A 22,355-nucleotide genomic window follows, 5' to 3' on the forward strand; every position below is an offset into this window, starting at 1 on the left:
AGTGCAGCTCTGGAGTATAATACAGGATGTAACTCAGGATCAGTAATGTAATGTATGTACACAGTGACTCCACCAGCAGAATAGTGAGTGCAGCTCTGGAGTATAATACAGGATGTAACTCAGGATCAGTAATGTAATGTATGTACACAGTGACTGCACCAACAGAATAGTGAGTGCTGCTCTGGAGTATAATACAGGATGTAACTCAGGATCAGTAATGTAATGTATGTACACAGTGACTGCACCAGCAGAATAGTGAGTGCAGCTCTGGAGTATAATACAGGATGTAACTCAGGATCAGTAATGTAATGTATGTACACAGTGACTCCACCAGCAGAATAGTGAGTGCAGCTCTGGAGTATAATACAGGATGTAACTCAGGATCAGTAATGTAATGTATGTACACAGTGACTGCACCAGCAGAATAGTGAGTGCAGCTCTGGAGTATAATACAGGATGTAACTCAGGATCAGTAATGTAATGTATGTACACAGTGACTGCACCAGCAGAATAGTGAGTGCAGCTCTGGAGTATAATACAGGATGTAACTCAGGATCAGTAATGCAATGTATGTACACAGTGACTCCACCAGCAGAATAGTGAGTGCAGCTCTGGAGTATAATACAGGATGTAACTCAGGATCAGTAATGTAATGTATGTACACAGTGACTGCACCAGCAGAATAGTGAGCGCAGCTCTGGAGTATAATACAGGATGTAACTCAGGATTAGTAATATAATGTATGTACACAGTAACTGCACGAGCAGAATAGTGAGTGCAGCTCTGGAGTATAATACAGGAGGTAACTCAGGATCAGTAATGTAATGTATGTACACAGTGACTGCACCAGCAGAATAGTGAGTGCAGCTCTGGAGTATAATACAGGAGGTAACTCAGGATCAGTAATGTAATGTATGTACACAGTGACTGCACCAGCAGAATAGTGAGTGCAGCTCTGGAATATAATACAGGATGTAATTCAGGATCAGTAATGTAATGTATGTACATAGTGACTGCACCAGCAGAATAGTGAGTGCAGCTCTGGAGTATAATACAGGAGGTAACTCAGGATCAGTAATGTAATGTATGTACACAGTGACTGCACCAGCAGAATAGTGAGTGCAGCTCTGGAATATAATACAGGATGTAACTCAGGATCAGTAATGTAATGTATGTACACAGTGACTGCACCAGCAGAATAGTGAGCGCAGCTCTGGAGTATAATACAGGATCTAACTCAGGATCAGTAATGTAATGTATGTACACAGTGACTGCACCAGCAGAATAGTGAGTGCAGCTCTGGAGTATAATACAGGATGTAACTCAGGATCAGTAATGTAATGTATGTACACAGTGACTGCACCAGCAGAATAGTGAGTGCTGCTCTGGAGTATAATACAGGAGGTAACTCAGGATCGGTAATGTAATGTATGTGCACAGTGACTGCACCAGCAGAATAGTGAGTGCAGCTCTGGAGTATAATACAGGATGTAACTCAGGATCAGTACACTGGTTATGAAAGATGGGCAGTTCTCTTGGGTTTCTTAAATTATATTCCCTATTAATAAGGGTGCATCCTAGATGAAGGCATGTAGGACCAGCAGAGCGGTATCATGGGAAAACGGTCATTTGCTGCCACCCTATTCTTTGCCTCTTATGGATTACCTGTACCCCTTTTCTTAATAACTCAATTTAATGGATCATTGGTTTAAATAGTCACCGTTGTTTTAATTTTTATTTTTATTGCATAAATCAATAATACAGGTGAAAATAAGAAACTTTGTAACATGTCTTATTAGACAAATCATCTTCTTTCTTTTCCTGGACTGATTCATTCTCAAAATTTTCAATTCACTGGTAAAATCTGTCTTCACTTAATATAGATTTTCACTTTATTGAGATGGGAGAAGACAGTTGGTGCTCATACAGTTCTCTGTATGTACAGTTCCTCTGCCTGTGTCTGCCTCTAGCTCATCCCCTTTCTCTGTGTTTGCCTTTAGCTCCTCCTCTTTGCCTCTAGCTCCTCCCCTCTGCCTGTTTCTACCTCTAGCCTTTCCCCTCTGCCTGTGTCTGCCTTTAGCTCATCCCCTCTGCCTGTGTCTGCCTTTAGCTCATCCCCTCTGCCTGTGTCTCTGCCTCTAGCCCCTCCCCTTTGTCTGTCTATAGCTCATCCCCTTTGTCTGCCTCTAGCTCCTCCCCTGTCTGTCTGTTTCTAGCTCCTCCCCTCTGTCTTCCTCTAGTTCCTCCCCTCTCTCTGTGTCTGCCTCCTCTTCTCTGTCTCTAACTCCTCCCTTTTTTCTAGCTCCTCTCGCTCTGCCTGTGTCTGCCTCTAGCTCCTCCCCTTTGTCTGCCTCTAACTCCTCCCCTCTGCCTGTGTCTACCTCTAGCCCCTCCCCTCTGCCTGTGTCTGCCTTTAGCTCCTCCCCTCTGCCTGTGTCTGCCTCTAGCCCCTCCCCTTTGTCTGTCTCTAGCTCATCCCCTTTGTCTTCCTCTAGCTCCTCCCCTGTCTGCTTCAAGCTCCTCCCCTCTGTCTTCCTCTAGCTCCTCCCCTCTGTCTGTGTCTACCTCCTCCTCTCTGTCTCTAACTCCTCCCCTTTGTCCGTCTCTAGCTCCTCCCCTTCCTCTAGTCATAGAATTTTATAAGCACTAACTGTCACCTCTCAGCTTTAGAACGATCTATCTTCACTGCATACAGATTTCACCCATGACTTAGGAGTGAACGATCCGCCCAGGTGGAGAAAGAAGCGGATTTCTGGGATAAGATCGGTTACAAAGTTTCCTCTTTTCTTGTGTCATATCGATTTATAAAACAGAAATTGAAACATTAACTCTTTGTGTACGAGACGTTACAGAGACGAGAACCCAAACAGTCAGATATGGAGTTAGTCTTCATGCATTTTATACAGCGCAGAGTGAGGAGGGCGACCACATGAGATATAAGGCGTCCTACATCTCAGCCCTCGACCGATCACTACCACCTGGCGATTCTTGCTCACAATGATCCCCCCTTATAAGACCCCGGTCACAGACACCTCAGTGGCGAGTTCGGTCTGTAAAGTTGCTGGTGACTAAAGCGACAGCAGCAGCGCTTCCCTGTGAATTGTGGTGATGACGTCGCTGATTTACAGGAGGCTTTTCTATCCCCAGGTCTCTACGTGACTCATTAAGATTCCAATAATTCTTCTTAAAGGGGAAGGACAATAAAAATCAAAGCTTGTTAGACTCATTCCAGAGATTGCTTCACAGACCCCATATGACAAATGTCCCCACAGGAAAAAAATATCTGATTGTAGAAATATACAGAGAATTCTGGTATCTGCCATTTCCCAGTTCCTTTTTCAGATGAAGCTCGGGTTATGCTGTAAGGAGCCTGATCCCTGCAGGAGCGCAGCCCATTGCATTCTCTGTCATTGGAGACCGGGTCCACGAAATTCTGCCCCTTTACTTAAATCCAGACCCATTTATTTTCTTGTGGAAGGGACCAGAGGGAATTAACCCCTGACTGCTTGGTTTAGTGCTCCTTTAAATATAGATTGTTATTTCCAACCCATGGGATACTAGTCCTATTGAAGTGACAAGCAAAAGGCTGAATATTTGCATCATCCCACAGAATAAATTCTCAGCCAAGGACGTAAAACGATCAAAAATAATAACGACCAAGGAAAAATAAATGACCACATATACGATACATTGTTACATTTACATAGGAGATTTCCATCTGTTGGATAGAATCAAAGTGACATGAATGACTGGTGCTGAAGCTGGTGACGGGTCAGACATTACTGGGGTGTATATGGGCAGCCCGGCTCATCAATGTCCTGTGGGACCCCCGACACCTGCACAGTTTATAGCCACAAAGTAACTTTGTAAATAGTTTACTTTTTCACTTTTTGAACTGATAATATCAATTTCTCCATTCACACCCAGAACAAAATTCAGCTGGTAGGAGATAACATTTTGTCTCTACCCCTGTCAGTCATGTGACCAGCACCTTAATTCTGTACCTTTTACACAAGCTCCCACAATGCACTGCTTGCTCTGGAAACCAGGAAGACAGCAGAATTCTGAATCCAGCTGTTGATGTGATCGGAGAAGAATCACTTCTTATGGACTTATTGATCCATCTGTCATCAATATTGACACATGGATCCTTGGTCTAAATTTAGACAGATGGAGATAATGATTCTGCATTATTGGATTTCGCTATAAGTTTTATGGACTCTGGAAAGTAACTTAAAACGGGATTTTTCTCCATGTATACATGGTATTGGGGGCAGAGGAGTCGTCAGCAGACCCCCCCAATAATAATGTAACAATCGCCTTCTTCTTTTTACAAGCCTTCATGAACACATTCTAAAAACATGCAACAGAAAACTTTTCGGAAGGAAGGTTACCCCACGCTTTATTGCTCTGACATAGAATTTCAGGGTGTCCTCTACAATGGTTTATGCCCCCCACCACCCTCAGTACTCTGTTAGCAGAGGTAGGCACATTGCTTTACTCCCCCCATATTCATTTACATATGTCATAGTTAGAAACATGCAATATGAAATGTTTGGAAGCAAAGTGACCCCATATTTTAAGACCTGGACTACAATGTGGGGGTGTCCTAAGCTGTATATACCCCACTCCTCCCTCCTTCCTGATGATTAGGTATGTTTCACTAACTTTCCCACCCCACCTCCCCGATATATTCATGGACGCGGCCTTATGAAACATATAATAGAAAACTTTTTAGGACAAAGAGGACCCCAAATGTTACTTCCTGGCTTAAAAAGTTAGGGTGGCTTTTAAAGCATTACCTCCCACCCAACTCTGGTTAATTGTTAGTTGGGTTAACATTAATAATTGTAATCAAAAACGTGCAGCAAGAAACAGTTTGAGAAATGGATATGTGATATTTTACTGATCGGCATAGAAGGTTAAGGGGGCAGCTACAGCAGTATATGTCATCCAACTCTGCTTAGGACTTCTATTGGTTGAGTGGGGGTGCGCTGCTTAGCCCCCATATGTAATGAGTCTATATCATATTGAAATACTTGCAGCAGGAAACTTTTTAATAATTGGGACCCCATAGTTTACAGCCTGGCTCAGAAGGGCAAGGAAGTCTTCAAAGCAGTATATACCCCTCCCCGCTTTTAATATTAAATGGATTAATGTTTGAGGGGTGTATTTTCCAGGCCCCCAAATATTCATTGACACAGCATTACTAACAAGCCAGGCAAATTCCTTATCTCATTTTGGCAATACACGATGATTGTCATTTGCTTAGAAGAGATTGCTGTGTCCAAGGAGCAGATAAAGGTTAGCTATACACAACACACAGACTTCTATTACTCCCCATAGCAACAAGCCTATTTATAATGTGTCCTACCTGCATCAAAGGGCTGCAACAAGAAGCTAGATGCAGGTCTACAGGTACATTCAAGCACTAAGATGAAGAAAAAAACTCGCATCAGCAGGTGAATGAAACGCGTCCAATTACATTACATGCACAATTAACAGCATTTACACTCCATCTCCGCTTCATATTTCAGCTTAACCATTAAGAACAAAAAAAAAAACAGAACAAAAGAAAATGAAGAAACTCAAAAGAAGAGGAAAAAGAACAGAAAGTCAAGCAAAAAAAAAAAAGGAAAAACAAAGTTGAATGCAATTTGGAAGCCCTGACATCTATGGAAACTTGTCCCTTTCTCTAGATGGCAGTGATGTCATAGGAGGATGGTGATGTCATCTTGAGTACAAGTGACGGGAGGCCCAAGGAGAAGGGTTTTTCTTATGAGCCACTTCTCCATTTTTACCATACTCAAGTTCAAAGTAAAGACAAACATAAAAGCTAACAATGGAACACAACAAGCAAAACAAAGAAAAGAAAGGCAAGAGGGTGACGCTTTGTATCCATTTGTAGGGTAATTCCCCCTCCCCGACCATGGATTACTATCAGCCACCAATGAATATTAATATTTAAGGATAACCATGCAAAATGATGAAAACCATTCATAAACCAGTGACAAATTTCCATGTGCTTCACTTGGTGCTGATGCTTTTCTGGTTAGAGAGGTGCTAAGTTACCAACTCCATTGGAATAAATCATAAATGACAATGTGTCAGAGGAGGAATAGGAGCAAGAGCTCATGTGACTGGAACAGTGATACAATTACAGCTAGACAATACTCCAGAGATTCCAATAATCCAGCACAGAGCTGCCATATTTGTGGTATATGTAGATGTGAAAGTTTTGAAACTTTTTGTCATCAAACTCTTCCACATACAGTACAGACCAAAAGTTTGGACACACCTCATTTAAAGATTTTTCTGTATTTTCATGACTATGAAAATTGTACATTCACACTGAAGGCATCAAAACTATGAATTAACACATGTGGAATTATATACTTAACAAAAAAGTGTGAAACAACTGAAAATATGTCTTATATTCTAGGGTCTTCACAGTAGCCACCTTTTGCTTTGATGACTGCTTTGCACACTCTTGGCATTCTCTTGATGAGCTTCAAGAGGTAGTCACCGGAAATGGTCTTCACTTCACAGGTGTGCCCTGTCAGGTTTAATAAGTGGGATTTCTTGCCTTATAAATGGGGTTGGGACCATCAGTTGTGTTGTGCAGAAGTCTGGTGGATACACAGCTGATAGTCCTACTGAATAGACTGTTAGAATTTGTATTATGGCAAGAAAAAAGCAGCTAAGTAAACGAGTGGCCATCATTACTTTAAGAAATGAAGGTCAGTCAGTCTGAAAAATTGGAAAAACTTTGAAAGTGTCCCCAAGTGCAGTTGCAAAAACCATCAAGCGCTACAAAGAAAATGGCTCACATGAGGACCGCCCCAGGAAAGGAAGACCAAGAGTCACCTCTGCTTCTGAGGATAAGTTTATCCGAGTCACCAGCCTCAGAAATCGCAGGTTACCAGCAGCTCAGATTAGAGACCAGGTCAATGCCACACAGAGTTCTGGCAGCAGACACATCTCTACAACAACTGTTAAGAGGAGACTTTGTGCAGCAGGCCTTCATGGTAAAATAGCTGCTAGGAAACCACTGCTAAGGACAGGCAACAAGCAGAAGAGACTTGTTTGGGCTAAAGAACACAAGAAATGGACATTAGACCAGCGGAAATCTGTGCTTTGGTCTGATGAGTCCAAATTTGAGATCTTTGGTTCCAACCACCGTGTCTTTGTGCGACGCAGAAAAGGTGAACGGATGGACTCTACATGCCTGGTTCCCACCGTGAAGCATGGAGGAGGAGGTGTGATGGTGTGGGGGGGCTTTGCTGGTTACACTGTGGGGGATTTATTCAAAATTGAAGGCATACTGAACCAGCATGGCTACCACAGCATCTTGCAGCGGCATGCTATTCCATCCGGTTTGCGTTTAGTTGGACCATCATTTATTTTTCAACAGGACAATGACCCCAAACACCTCCAGGCTGTGTAAGGACTATTTGACCAAGAAGGAGAGTGATGGGGTGCTACGCCAGATGACCCGGCCTCCACAGTCACCAGACCTGAACCCAATCGAGATGGTTTGGGGTGAGCTGGACCGCAGAGTGAAGGCAAAAGGGTCAACAAGTGCTAAGCATCTCTGGGAACTCCTTCAAGATTGTTGGAAGACCATTTCCGGTGACTACCTCTTGAAGCTCATCAAGAGAATGCCAAGAGTGTGCAAAGCAGTCATCAAAGCAAAAGGTGGCTACTGTGAAGACCCTAGAATATAAGACATATTTTCAGTAGTTTCACACTTTTTTGTTAAGTATATAATTCCACATGTGGTAATTCATAGTTTTGATGCCTTCAGTGTGAATGTACAATTTTCATAGTCATGAAAATACAGAAAAATCTTTAAATGAGAAGGTGTGTCCAAACTTTTGGTCTGTACTGTATTTGTTCTGTGTTTTTGTAAAAAGGGTAAAAATAACTTATAGAAATCATTCTGTAACTCTAGAAGCTCCATTACATCCCTCTTATACTCCAGCATTTCACAACTCATACACATCCATGTGGAAGACGGCAGATTAGCATTTTCTATTGCAACAATGTAACAAGTTTTATGTTTACAAACAGTTCATTATCTTTTCTATATCTACTGTATATAGAAAAAAAGAATTGTAATAAAATTGTAACAAAGTGAAGCAAGGACTCTGCAGAAGAGCTCATCTCGCCATGAACATGTCCCCTATGTGAACATGTTATGGGGGCTTGGGGGAGATTTTTGGGGGTCACTGCTTTCGTTGCACTAGATTCTTGTGCTTTAACAGTTAAGTGTTGAGCCAACGCAGCTCCAGCACTTATTGTAATCCGCCTCAGATTTCTCTTCCTGCCAAGGTAATTAAAACAAGTTTGTTTTCTTTCCATAAATTAAGTATATTTTCCTTCCGCCCTCTTATATATTGCTCTTCAGGCTCGTGCGCTACAGGATTAGGTAACGCCGCTGTGGATAACAATCTTCCTCAGCTTCCTGCAAACCCATTATCAATATACTGTAGCTGTCATGGGCAGTGGGGCCCTAGAGGAAAAACCTAAAAAAAACCTACTCCTCCAGGGACTGGATCATACCTCGAAACCCTGCTCCCCCGAGCTGGAAGTCCAGCACTTATCTGTGCCCATGATTACTGCGAGACGGTAGCATGACCCTTGGACCAGTTGGCCTCTCCCTTTCTTGCTAATATTGTGGTGCTGGAAGAGATTGGAAACCACTGTGCAAGCTCAAACTGTACATGGGCCAAAAGGAACCAGTATCATAAAGTCAACCCATCTGCTATAGGGCCCATGAGAGAGGGTGGTCCAGTTCAGGTTGGGCTTCTTGAGCCCCTCTTAAATCCGTGCCTGGAGCACTTCTCTATAAAGACAACTGAGTCCAGGGAAAATCCAGAGATCTTGGGTTTGGTGGACAATCTGTTGCCTGTAGGTGCTGGGATGAAGCTTACTCACAGTTTACAGGGAGAATTAGAAATCTTAAAGGGGAACTCTATAAAAGCGTCTTACAGATTCCTATAATTTATGATGTGAGGTTATAAGATGACACAGATCATCAGATCATGTTTGGGCGAATTCTTCCAATAGACGAGTCATGAGGTTAGAGAAGAGTTTCATCAATACGAGTTATTGACTGCAGGAAAACAACCAATAAGAACAGCAGATTTGTATATGTTTTTCCAATATGGCCGAGGGCAGATCTGAGATTCCTCGAGCTTCAAAGACTATCTGATGGAAAAGATGCAACTGCTCAAAGCAGAAAACACTGCAAGACCCTGAATAGTGCAAAAATGTCAGTAACAGACCAATATATGAGCGCAGCTGAGCTGAGAGCTCTCGTCCAGGCGTCGCTTGTCCCTTACGATCTGTGATTTTCACGTATCCATTATAGTATAAGCGGCGGCTCACATGTCAGCCACACAAGTCTAAGATAATCATGGACAGCACAGAGGTCATCAGCATATAATAATAATAACATCATAGTGAAGGGCAGCATGGTGGCTCAGTGGTTAGTACATGGTGGATCAGTGGTTAGCACTACAGCCTTGCATTGCTGGGGTCCTGGGTTCAAATCCCACCAAGGACAATATTTGCCAAGAGTTTATATATTCTCCCCATGTTTATGTGGGTTTCCTCTGGGTTCTTCAGCTTCCTCCCACACTCAAAGACTGATAGGGAATCTAGATTGTGAGCCCCAATGGGGACAGTGATGATAATGTCTGTAAAGCTGTGGAATTAATGGCGCTATGTAAGTGAGTAAAGTAAATAATAGTGAAGAGGAGAAGCTGAAACTGGTTTTATTTCTCCAGACATACAAATCACTGATGAAACTGATGACTGCACAGAATAGCAGAATAGTGAGTGCAGCTCTGGAGTATAATACAGGATGTAACTCAGGATCAGTAATGTAATGTATGTACACAGTGACTGCACCAGCAGAATAGCGAGTGCAGCTCTGGAGTATAATACAGGATGTAACTCAGGATCAGTAATGTAATGTATGTACACAGTGACTGCACCAGCAGAATAGTGAGTGCAGCTCTGGAGTATAATACAGGATGTAACTCAGGATCAGTAATGTAATGTATGTACACAGTGACTGCACCAGCAGAATAGTGAGTGCAGCTCTGGAGTATAATACAGGATGTAACTCAGGATCAGTAATGTAATGTATGTACACAGTGACTGCACCAGCAGAATAGTGAGTGCAGCTCTGGAGTATAATACAGGATGTAACTCAGGATCAGTAATGTAATGTATGTACACAGTGACTGCACCAGCAGAATAGTGAGTGCAGCTCTGGAGTATAATACAGGATGTAACTCAGGATCAGTAATGTAATATATGGACACAGTGACTGCACCAGCAGAATAGTGAGCGCAGCTCTGGAGTATAATACAGGATGTAACTCAGGATCAGTAATGTAATGTATGTACACAGTGACTGCACCAGCAGAATAGCGAGTGCAGCTCTGGAGTATAATACAGGATGTAACTCAGGATCAGTAATGTAATGTATGTACACAGTGACTGCACCAGCAGAATAGTGAGTGCAGCTCTGGAGTATAATACAGGATGTAACTCAGGATCAGTAATGTAATGTATGTACACAGTGACTGCACCAGCAGAATAGTGAGTGCAGCTCTGGAGTATAATACAGGATGTAACTCAGGATCAGTAATGTAATATATGGACACAGTGACTGCACCAGCAGAATAGTGAGCGCAGCTCTGGAGTATAATACAGGATGTAACTCAGGATCAGTAATGTAATGTATGTACACAGTGACTGCACCAGCAGAATAGCGAGTGCAGCTCTGGAGTATAATACAGGATGTAACTCAGGATCAGTAATGTAATGTATGTACACAGTGACTGCACCAGCAGAATAGTGAGTGCAGCTCTGGAGTATAATACAGGATGTAACTCAGGATCAGTAACGTAATATATGGACACAGTGATTGCACCAGCAGAATAGTGAGTGCAGCTCTGGAGTATAATACAGGATGTAACTCAGGATCAGTAATGTAATGTATGTACACAGTGACTGCACCAGCAGAATAGTGAGCGCAGCTCTGGAGTATAATACAGGATGTAACTCAGGATCAGTAATGTAATGTATGTACACAGTGACTGCACCAGCAGAATAGCGAGTGCAGCTCTGGAGTATAATACAGGATGTAACTCAGGATCAGTAATGTAATATATGGACACAGTGATTGCACCAGCAGAATAGTGAGTGCAGCTCTGGAGTATAATACAGGATGTAACTCAGGATCAGTAATGTAATGTATGTACACAGTGACTGCACCAGCAGAATAGTGAGCGCAGCTCTGGAGTATAATACAGGATGTAACTCAGGATCAGTAATGTAATGTATGTACACAGTGACTGCACCAGCAGAATAGTGAGTGCAGCTCTGGAGTATAATACAGGATGTAACTCAGGATCAGTAATGTAATGTATGTACACAGTGACTGCACCAGCAGAATAGTGAGTGCAGCTCTGGAGTATAATACAGGATGTAACTCAGGATCAGTAATGTAATGTATGTACACAGTGACTGCACCAGCAGAATAGTGAGTGCAGCTCTGGAGTATAATACAGGATGTAACTCAGGATCAGTAATGTAATGTATGTACACAGTGACTGCACCAGCAGAATAGTGAGTGCAGCTCTGGAGTATAATACAGGATGTAACTCAGGATCAGTAATGTAATGTATGTACACAGTGACTGCACCAGCAGAATAGTGAGTGCAGCTCTGGAGTATAATACAGGATGTAACTCAGGATCAGTAATGTAATATATGGACACAGTGACTGCACCAGCAGAATAGTGAGCGCAGCTCTGGAGTATAATACAGGATGTAACTCAGGATCAGTAATGTAATGTATGTACACAGTGACTGCACCAGCAGAATAGCGAGTGCAGCTCTGGAGTATAATACAGGATGTAACTCAGGATCAGTAATGTAATGTATGTACACAGTGACTGCACCAGCAGAATAGTGAGTGCAGCTCTGGAGTATAATACAGGATGTAACTCAGGATCAGTAATGTAATATATGGACACAGTGATTGCACCAGCAGAATAGTGAGTGCAGCTCTGGAGTATAATACAGGATGTAACTCAGGATCAGTAATGTAATGTATGTACACAGTGACTGCACCAGCAGAATAGTGAGCGCAGCTCTGGAGTATAATACAGGATGTAACTCAGGATCAATAATGTAATGTATGTACACAGTGACTGCACCAGCAGAATAGCGAGTGCAGCTCTGGAGTATAATACAGGATGTAACTCAGGATCAGTAATGTAATATATGGACACAGTGATTGCACCAGCAGAATAGTGAGTGCAGCTCTGGAGTATAATACAGGATGTAACTCAGGATCAGTAATGTAATGTATGTACACAGTGACTGCACCAGCAGAATAGTGAGCGCAGCTCTGGAGTATAATACAGGATGTAACTCAGGATCAGTAATGTAATGTATGTACACAGTGACTGCACCAGCAGAATAGTGAGTGCAGCTCTGGAGTATAATACAGGATGTAACTCAGGATCAGTAATGTAATGAATGTACACAGTGACTGCACCAGCAGAATAGTGAGTGCAGCTCTGGAGTATAATACAGGATGTAACTCAGGATCAGTAATGTAATGTATGTACACAGTGACTGCACCAGCAGAATAGTGAGTGCAGCTCTGGAGTATAATACAGGAGGTAACTCAGGATCAGTAATGTAATGTATGTACACAGTGACTGCACCAGCAGAATAGTGAGCGCAGCTCTGGAGTATAATACAGGATGTAACTCAGGATCAGTAATGTAATGTATGTACACAGTGACTGCACCAGCAGAATAGTGAGCGCAGCTCTGGAGTATAATACAGGATGTAACTCAGGATCAGTAATGTAATGTATGTACACAGTGACTGCACCAGCAGAATAGTGAGTGCAGCTCTGGAGTATAATACAGGAGGTAACTCAGGATCAGTAATGTAATGTATGTACACAGTGACTGCACCAGCAGAATAGTGAGTGCAGCTCTGGAGTATAATACAGGATGTAACTCAGGATCAGTAATGTAATGTATGTACACAGTGACTGCACCAGCAGAATAGTGAGTGCAGCTCTGGAGTATAATACAGGAGGTAACTCAGGATCAGTAATGTAATGTATGTACACAGTGACTGCACCAGCAGAATAGCGAGTGCAGCTCTGGAGTATAATACAGGATGTAACTCAGGATCAATAATGTAATGTATGTACACAGTGACTGCACCAGCAGAATAGTGAGTGCAGCTCTGGAGTATAATACAGGAGGTAACTCAGGATCAGTAATGTAATGTATGTACACAGTGACTGCACCAGCAGAATAGTGAGTGCAGCTCTGGAGTATAATACAGGAGGTAACTCAGGATCAGTAATGTAATGTATGTGCACAGTGACTGCAACAGCAGAATAGTGAGTGCAGCTCTGGAGTATAATACAGGAGGTAACTCAGGATCAGTAATGTAATGTATGTACACAGTGACTGCACCAGCAGAATAGTGAGTGCAGCTCTGGAGTATAATACAGGAGGTAACTCAGGATCAGTAATGTAATGTATGTACACAGTGACTGCACCAGCAGAATAGTGAGTGCAGCTCTGGAGTATAATACAGGATGTAACTCGGGATCAGTAATGTAATGTATGTACACAGTGACTGCACCAGCAGAATAGTGAGTGCGGCTCTGGAGTATAATACAGGATGTAACTCAGGATCAGTAATGTAATGTATGTACACAGTGACTGCACCAGCAGAATAGTGAGTGCAGCTCTGGAGTATAATACAGGAGGTAACTCAGGATCAGTAATGTAATGTATGTACACAGTGACTGCACCAGCAGAATAGTGAGTGCAGCTCTGGAGTATAATACAGGATGTAACTCAGGATCTGTATATTATCATCTCCTAGACCTGTACACTGCTTGGTGCCTCCTGATAAAGTTTTTTTTTTCTAACATGAAAGTTAATGAAGACTAAAGTGTAATTTTATAATGAAGCCTGCAGAGCGCTCCGTCTGTGGAACGGGCCATGAGTCATTAGACGGCACGTTCAGAATGTTTGTATAGAAGCTGATGGCTGCTCTCCCTGTATATAATATGCTGCTACATGGAAGAACAGTAAGAATAATAATGATAATAATGTAAATGTTGGTGACTTTTCCTCGTTATATTTGGACCATTCCCTGCAGCTACATAAGGACCCTTCAAGCCTCTGAGAGATGCAGGAGCCACAATTATAATTGAACAGCTCCTACAGAAGCCAAACACAGCAATCACATTGAAGGTTCACTAACCCCATATTGTGGATATATGAGAATAAAGCAGAGCTAGCAGAGTATCCAAATGTCCTACAGTCGCCTCCCCCAGTAATGGCTGATAACAGGGAGTAATAGATTGTACACTCTTCTCCTATACTCATCTCCGGTGTTTATTACAAAGCCTGGTAGATATAATTTGGGGTGAGTGTCCCTTTAAGAGGCAGACTCCTGCGTGTTTCCGCGCAGTCACCAGGGTTGCAGGCACCATGTTGGCAGCCGGGCGCAGGGGGAGAGGAACAGAAATTTGATTTGGGGAATTATGGTGTCTTCATGCCGCTCTGAGGAAAGACAGGCCCCTGTGTCCCTGGAGCGGCGCAGCAGAAAGTGATCTCAGTTGTTATAGAGAAGCAGCACACGCGAAGCACGACGGCAAACCTGATTATCTGGTGTTGGAATTGGGCTGGGGCAGCTCCAGAAAGAGGGTAATAGCCAAAATTAAGAACACATGGCTCCTTCCTAGCAGGAACAGACCCTCGGCGCCCCCGCTGTGCAGACACCCCCTGTTCATCTGCACAGAAGGGGAAGGGGCCGCGGCTCTAACGCCCCTGAGGTAAAGTCCGGAGGACGCCCTATAGCCAGTCACACGGCCGCAGTGTGGCCCGGACCCCCTGCTGCATGAACGGCGCCGGACACATTGTGCCTGGAAGATGTCACGACTGCGGATCCGGAGAAGACACCAGTCCCGCACCGCCCCCGGCCGGCTCTTCCCAGCGCTGCTGGAGGTGATTGACAGGTCTCACTGACTTGTGTACATCAGCAAAGACCTGTCAATCACCTGCAGAGGGGCCTGGGGGAGGGGCTGGGTGTGGACTCGTCTGTTCTCACCCTAGGGTCACAACCGGATCGTGCACCGCAGCCGCCGGCACCACAAAACCGCGGACAGGATCCCGATTACCGCACTGTAGGATCAACGTCACAGGGAAATCACAAGAGCAAACTCTGCACAGACCCTGAACAAGCAGGAGGGGATGTCATGTACAGAGCTCAGCATAAATGAGTACACCCCCTGGAAAGTAAGATGTTAATATCTCACTGAACACAAGAACAATTTCCACATTCTGACAATTCTGAGATTCATAGAACATTTTCCCCCATAACCTGATAGTGAGGATATAATATAACAGGTTCACTCAAATGAGATGATGCAGAAATGAGTACACCCCCATCAGTAACCCCTCCATCTGGTATTGTGTGTGACCTCCATGATGTGTGAGGGGGCTCCGCGTCTTCTAGGTCTGGAAGGAACAAGGTGGCGACATATTACAGCGTCCATCTTTCTCCAGAACGAGCTCTAGAGCCTGGAGGCCGGAGGAAGAGCGGTGACCACTTGTCTCCAGAACTCCCCATAGAGGTCCGGACGTAACGAGCATCCACTGATCGGAGTAAAACTGAAGATTCTGTAATGAATGTTCTATTATTAACAAACTGTCAGATTATGGGGGAAACGTTCTATAGACTCAGAATTGTCAGAATGTTGTAAATTGTTCTTTTGTTCACTGAGATATTAACATCTTACTTTTCACAGCGGGTGTACTCATTTATGCTGAGCACTGTATCTACACAGTGACTGCACCAGCAGAATAGTGAGTGCAGCTCTGGAGTATAATACAGGAGGTAACTCAGGATCAGTAATGTAATGTATGTACATAGTGACTGCACCAGCAGAATAGTGAGTGCAGCACTGGAGTATAATACAGGAGGTAACTCAGGATCAGTAATGTAATGTATGTACATAGTGACTGCACCAGCAGAATAGTGAGTGCAGCTCTGGACTATAATACAGGATGTAACTCAGGATCAGTAATGTAATGTATGTACACAGTGACTGCACCAGCAGAATAGTGAGTGCAGCTCTGGAGTATAATACAGGATGTAACTCAGGATCAGTAATGTAATGTATGTACACAGTGACTGCACCAGCAGAATAGTGAGTGCAGCTCTGGAGTATAATACAGGATGTAACTCAGGATCAGTAATGTAATGTATGTACACAGTGACTGCACCAGCAGAATAGTGAGTGCAGCTCTGGAGTATAATACAGGATGTAACTCAGGATCAGTAATGTAATGTATGTACACAGTGACTACACCAGCAGAATAGTGAGTGCAGCTCTGGAGTATAATACAGGATGTAACTCAGGATCAGTACAGGATCAGTAATGTAATGTATGTACACAGTGACTGCACCAGCAGAATAGTGAGTGCAGCTCTGGAGTATAATACAGGAGGTAACTCAGGATCAGTACAGGATCAGTAATGTAATGTATGTACACAGTGACTGCACCAGCAGAATAGTGAGTGCAGCTCTGGAGTATAATACAGGAGGTAACTCAGGATCAGTACAGGATCAGTAATGTAATGTATGTACACAGTGACTGCACCAGCAGAATAGTGAGTGCAGCTCTGGAGTATAATACAGGAGGTAACTCAGGATCAGTACAGGATCAGTAATGTAATGTATGTACACAGTGACTGCACCAGCAGAATAGTGAGTGCAGCTCTGGAGTATAATACAGGAGGTAACTCAGGATCAGTACAGGATCAGTAATGTAATGTATGTACACAGTGACTGCACCAGCAGAATAGTGAGTGCAGCTCTGGAGTATAATACAGGAGGTAACTCAGGATCAGTAATGTAATGTATGTACACAGTGACTGCACCAGCAGAATAGTGAGTGCAGCTCTGGAGTATAATACAGGATGTAACTCAGGATCAGTAATGTAATGTATGTACACAGTGACTGCACCAGCAGAATAGTGAGTGCAGCTCTGGAGTATAATACAGGATGTAACTCCGGATCAGTAATGTAATGTATGTACACAGTGACTACACCAGCAGAATAGTGAGTGCAGCTCTGGAGTATAATACAGGATGTAAATCAGGATCAGTACAGGATCAGTAATGTAATGTATGTACACAGTGACTGCACCAGCAGAATAGTGAGTGCAGCTCTGGAGTATAATATAGGATGTATCTCAGGATCAGTAATGTAATGTATGGACATAGTGACTGCACCAGCAGAATAGTGAGTGCAGCTCTGGAGTATAATACAGGATGTAACTCAGGATCAGTAATGTATGTACACAGTGACTGCACCAGCAGAATAGTGAGTGCAGCTCTGGAGTATAATACAGGATCTAACTCAGGATCAGTAATGTAATGTATGTACACAGTGACTGCACCAGCAGAATAGTGAGTGCAGCTCTGGAGTATAATACAGGATGTAACTCAGGATCAGTAATGTAATGTATGGACACAGTGACTGCACCAGCAGAATAGTGAGTGCAGCTCTGGAGTATAATATGGGATGTAACTCAGGAAATGTATCGTCAGTGCACAGTCCACTTAGTGTTGTATTTAGTCTTCAATTCATTGTTGATGTTTCCACTTTCCTGGAGTAATTTGCTCCAGGTTAATGTCTTTAGTATTTGCGCCTTTTTCTCTATATGTTTTTCACCACTTTTTTATGTTTTATTTACTTTTAAGCCCTTTCATTTGTCCTTGACAATTTCCCTCATTTAGATGCTTTTAAACAGATTCATGAAATGCAACTTTTTCAAATGTCCCATTTTGGGAGTCTCTCTTCCGTCTCCTCCTGGAGTAAGAGTTCCCCCAGTGTTTTATAATTTGGTGTGGATGTGATTTTATTGTGAGTTTTTGATCTACAAAAACTCCTAATAAATGGTTAGACAACAATAAAGAACGTGTTTTATTTTGCACCAAATTCATGAACCACATTCATCATTTTGAAGAAGTTTGCAAAAAAAAACAGCGAGAACCATAAGAGGAAAAAATAAAAGTGACCTCAATAAATGACAGACTTCTATACAGTATATTCCCTTGTAGCACTGAGCTCGGAGTGGATCTCGGGATCTGCTGGGAGTTCTGCTCCGGTGCTATATACAGTTAGGTCCATATATATTTGGACAGAGACAACATTTTTCTAATTTTGGTTCTAGACATTACCACAATGAATTTTAAACAAAACAATTCAGATGCAGTTGAAGTTCAGACTTTCAGCTTTCATTTGAGGGTATCCACATTACAATTGGATGAAGGGTTCAGGAGTTTCAGCTCCTTAACATGTGCCACCCTGTTTTTAAAGGGACCAAAAGTAATTGGACAATTGACTCCGTGGCTATTTCATGGACAGGTGTGGGCAATCCCTTCGTTATGTCATTCTCAATTAAGCAGATAAAAGGCCTGGAGTTGATTTGAGGTGTGGTGCTTGCATTTGGAAGGTTTTGCTGTGAAGTAAACATGCGGTCAAAGGAGCTCTCCATGCAGGTGAAACAAGCCATCCTTAAGCTGCAAAAACAGAAAAAACCCATCCGAGAAATTGCTACAATATTAGGAGTGGCAAAATCTACAGTTTGGTACATCCTGAGAAAGAAAGAAAGCACTGGTGAACTCATCAATGCAAAAAGACCTGGGCGCCCACGGAAGACAACAGTGGTGGATGATCGCAGAATAATCTCCATGGTGAAGAGAAACCCCTTCACAACAGCCAACCAAGTGAACAACAGTCTCCAGGAGGGGGCGTATCAATATCCAAATCTACCATAAAGAGAAGACTGCATGAAAGTAACTACAGAGGGTTCACTGCACGGTGCAAGCCACTCATAAGCATCAAGAAGAAAAAGACTAGACTGGACTTTGCTAAAAAACATCTAAAAAAGCCAGCACAGTTCTGGAAGAAACCAAGATCAACCTCTACCAGAATGATGGAAAGAGAAAAGTATGGTGAAGGCGTGGTACAGCTCATGATCCAAAGCATACCACACCATCTGTAAAACACGGCGGAGGCAGTGTGATGGCTTGGGCATGCATGGCTGCCGGTGGCACTGGGTCACTAGTGTTTATTGATGATGTGACACAGGACAGAAGCAGCCGGATGAATTCTGATGTCTTCAGAGCCATACTGTGTGCTCAGATCCAGCCGAATGAAGCCAAACTGATTGGTCGTCGTTTCATACTACAGATGGACAATGACCCAAAACATAAAGCCAAAGCAACCCAGGAGTTTATTAAAGCAAAGAAGTGGAATATTCTTGAATGGCCAAGTCAGTCACCTGATCTCAACCCAATTGAGCAGCATTTCACTTGTTAAAGACTAAACTTCAGACAGAAAGGCCCACAAACAAACAGCAACTGAAAACCACCGCAGTGAAGGCCTGGCAGAGCATCAAAAAGGAGGAAACACAGCGTCTGGTGATGTCCATGAGTTCAAGACTTCAGGCAGTCATTGCCAACAAAGGGTTTTCAACCAAGTACTAGAAATGAACATTTTATTTACAATTATTTAATCTGTCCAATTACTTTTGGTCCCTTTAAAAACAGGGTGGCACATGTTAAGGAGCTGAAACTCCTAAACCCTTCATCCAATTGTAATGTGGATACCCTCAAATGAAAGCTGAAAGTCTGAACTTCAACTGCATCTGAATTGTTTTGTTTAAAATTCATTGTGGTAATGTCTAGAACCAAAATTAGAAAAATGTTGTCTCTGTCCAAATATATATGGACCTAACTGTATTCCTTTTTAACACTGAGCTCGGAGTGAATCTCAGGATCTGCTGGGAGTTCTGCTCCGGTGCTATATATCCCCTGTAGCACTGAGCTCAGAGTGGATCTCGGGATCTGCTGGGAGTTCTGCTCCAATGCCATATATCCCCTGTAGCACTGAGCTTGGAGTGGATCTCGGGATCTGCTGGGAGTTCTGCTCCAATGCTATATATCCCTTGCAGCACTGTGCTCAGAGTGGATCTCGGGATCTGCTGGGAGTTCTGCTCCGGTGCTATATATCCCCTGTAGCACTGAGCTCGGAGTGGATCTCGGGATCTGCTGGGAGTTCAGCTCCAATGCTATATATCCCCTGCAGCACTGAGCTCGGAGTGGATCTCGGGATCGGCTGTGAGTTCTGCTCCGATGCTATATATCCCCTGTAGCACTGAGCTCGGAGTGGATCTCGGGATCTGCTGGGAGTTCTGCTCTGGTACCAAAGAATTATTGTGACATTTGTGAACAATATTAAAAGAACAATAGGATGAATTTGGCTCCAGATCCCGGGAAACCAAGAGCCAAATATCCTAAAGAGGCGAAACATCAATGCAAAAAGGCACCCCGTCATTACAGAGTGTATCACACAGGAAAGGATTAGATACAGCTCAGCAGACAGTATCACACAGGAAAGGATTAGATACAGCTCAGCAGACAGTATCACACAGGACAGGATTAGATACACGGCTCAGCAGACAGTATCACACAGGAGAGGATTAGATACACGGCTCAGCAGACAGTATCACACAGGATAGGATTAGATACACAGCTCAGCAGACAGTATCACACAGGATAGGATTAGATACACGGCTCAGCAGACAGTATCACACAGGAGAGGATTAGATACAGTACTACGCCCGTCATAGCTCTGACAGTAAGGTATATATATATATATATACGCCACTGCGCTCGCTGGTGATGAAGACGACAATCACTTGTCATTAGCTGCAGGTCCCTGATGTGGTTCTCTGGGGGTCTCTGTGATCACAAGATCCAGCCCCTCCTGACTCCTGACACAATGTAACAGAACGCAGATTCGGGCACATATACGACCACATAAATCCTGAGGATGTGGTGCGGATTCCTGAGGGGCTGCCGCTCTCCGGGGTCTTTATTTCATCTATAAACACTGAGTAAATCTGTCGCTGAGATAGAAGCCGTCATAAATTCTGCGTTTTCCATGTTGGACTCTGAACATACCATCTATATACACAGGACAGAAATGGCGCGATCATGTGAATGCACGGCAGCTTCATGTTCAGCCTGAGCCTCCTGATTCATGAAGGCAATGGCAGAACTGTATGATGGCAGGAGACATGGGGTGGCTGGAATTCTGCGCACAAATCCACATGTTGTGTCATTCAGGGATTGTGGAAAGCTGGGTGACGCTTTATATTGGCACAGCAATGGCGGCCATCGGTGGTAGTCACCAAGCTCCGGGGGACGACACAGGAGATCACATTTATGGTCCAGTCATTCCTTGAAAAGTGAAAATGATCTAATGGCCAAACATTGGGTGAATGGGAGCTTAAAGGGGATGTCCACTATCCACGACCAATATATCAGGCCAAGGCAGAAGCCCCGACCAGTCCTCCCCCTGACAATGGACGGGGCGCTGTCCAAGGCGGAGAATCCCTTTAAATCTGAAGGTGGATTTCCTCCCTTGTGAACCATTGCATTGCCGGGCAGAAGCGCGTCATGGCGGAGGCCGCGCCGCTTTGTTGTGACCGACTTCAGCTTTTCTTTACTTTTCTTCAATGATTATTCGAGGGGGGAAAACACCAAGGAAGACCCTGGATCCTGCCACCTGTCAGACGGGGTCTCAGGTGACATGTTCGGGGGGCACATATACAATGACAGGAAGGGGAATAATATAAATGTGTCCTGCAGCAGAGGATTCACCCAGGAGCTCGGGAAAGGGTTGTCAGATATATGGCCGCCATTACCACCTCGCTGGGGCCTCACCCAGCTTTCCTGGTGCTCTGAATGGCAAATCAGTCAGGATACAGGAAAGCTGAGTGACAACCTCCGGGTGACGGTAATGAGGGTCACATTGGTTGTCACCCGGCTTGTGGATATAATTATCTCCAGCCCCGACCCTGCAGAGCGGCCATTAATACTCCAGCCCAGAGTGATGACAGACGGAGGAACCGCCAGGGTCAACAGTCACCAAGTGACCGTCAGCAAGATGGAGACAGCAGGCAGGAAGGTGGAGGAGCCCGCACCTCCAGGATTAACACTGCGGATGATGGGGGTGATTATAGTCTGATCTCCCAATATCACACATGTACTGGGGATGATGGGGGTGATTACACTCTGATCTCCCAATATCACACATGTACTGGGGATGATGGGGGTGATTATAGTCTGATCTCCCAATATCACACATGTACTGGGGATGATGGGGGTGATTACACTCTGATCTCCCAATATCACACATGTA

The 22,355-nt window shown here is 43.7% G+C and overlaps 1 protein-coding gene across 49 annotated transcripts in view; it reads right to left on the reverse strand.

Annotated features, from left to right (window-relative positions):
* The window catches only part of TCF7L2 (transcription factor 7 like 2), a 347,621-nt gene that overhangs the window by 173,116 nt on the left and 152,150 nt on the right, over nucleotides 1-22,355 (reverse strand). For 41 of the 49 annotated variants that reach the window (XR_012322073.1, XR_012322072.1, XR_012322074.1 and 38 more), the window contains exon 4: nucleotides 5,375-5,431. The exons of the other annotated variants lie outside the window; for them this stretch is intronic. Coding sequence is in view for 38 of the 41 variants with exons in the window: in XM_073684680.1 (XP_073540781.1) it covers nucleotides 5,375-5,431 (57 nt within the window). In the remaining 3 variants the exon portion in view is untranslated. The remainder of the gene's footprint in view (nucleotides 1-5,374; nucleotides 5,432-22,355) is intronic. 49 annotated transcript variants of the gene reach the window in all.

This window comes from Phyllobates terribilis, unplaced genomic scaffold (assembly GCF_046119375.1).
Source record: "Phyllobates terribilis strain yellow unplaced genomic scaffold, ASM4611937v1 Scaffold_5__5_contigs__length_657084704, whole genome shotgun sequence".
Lineage (NCBI taxonomy): Eukaryota > Metazoa > Chordata > Amphibia > Anura > Dendrobatidae > Phyllobates > Phyllobates terribilis.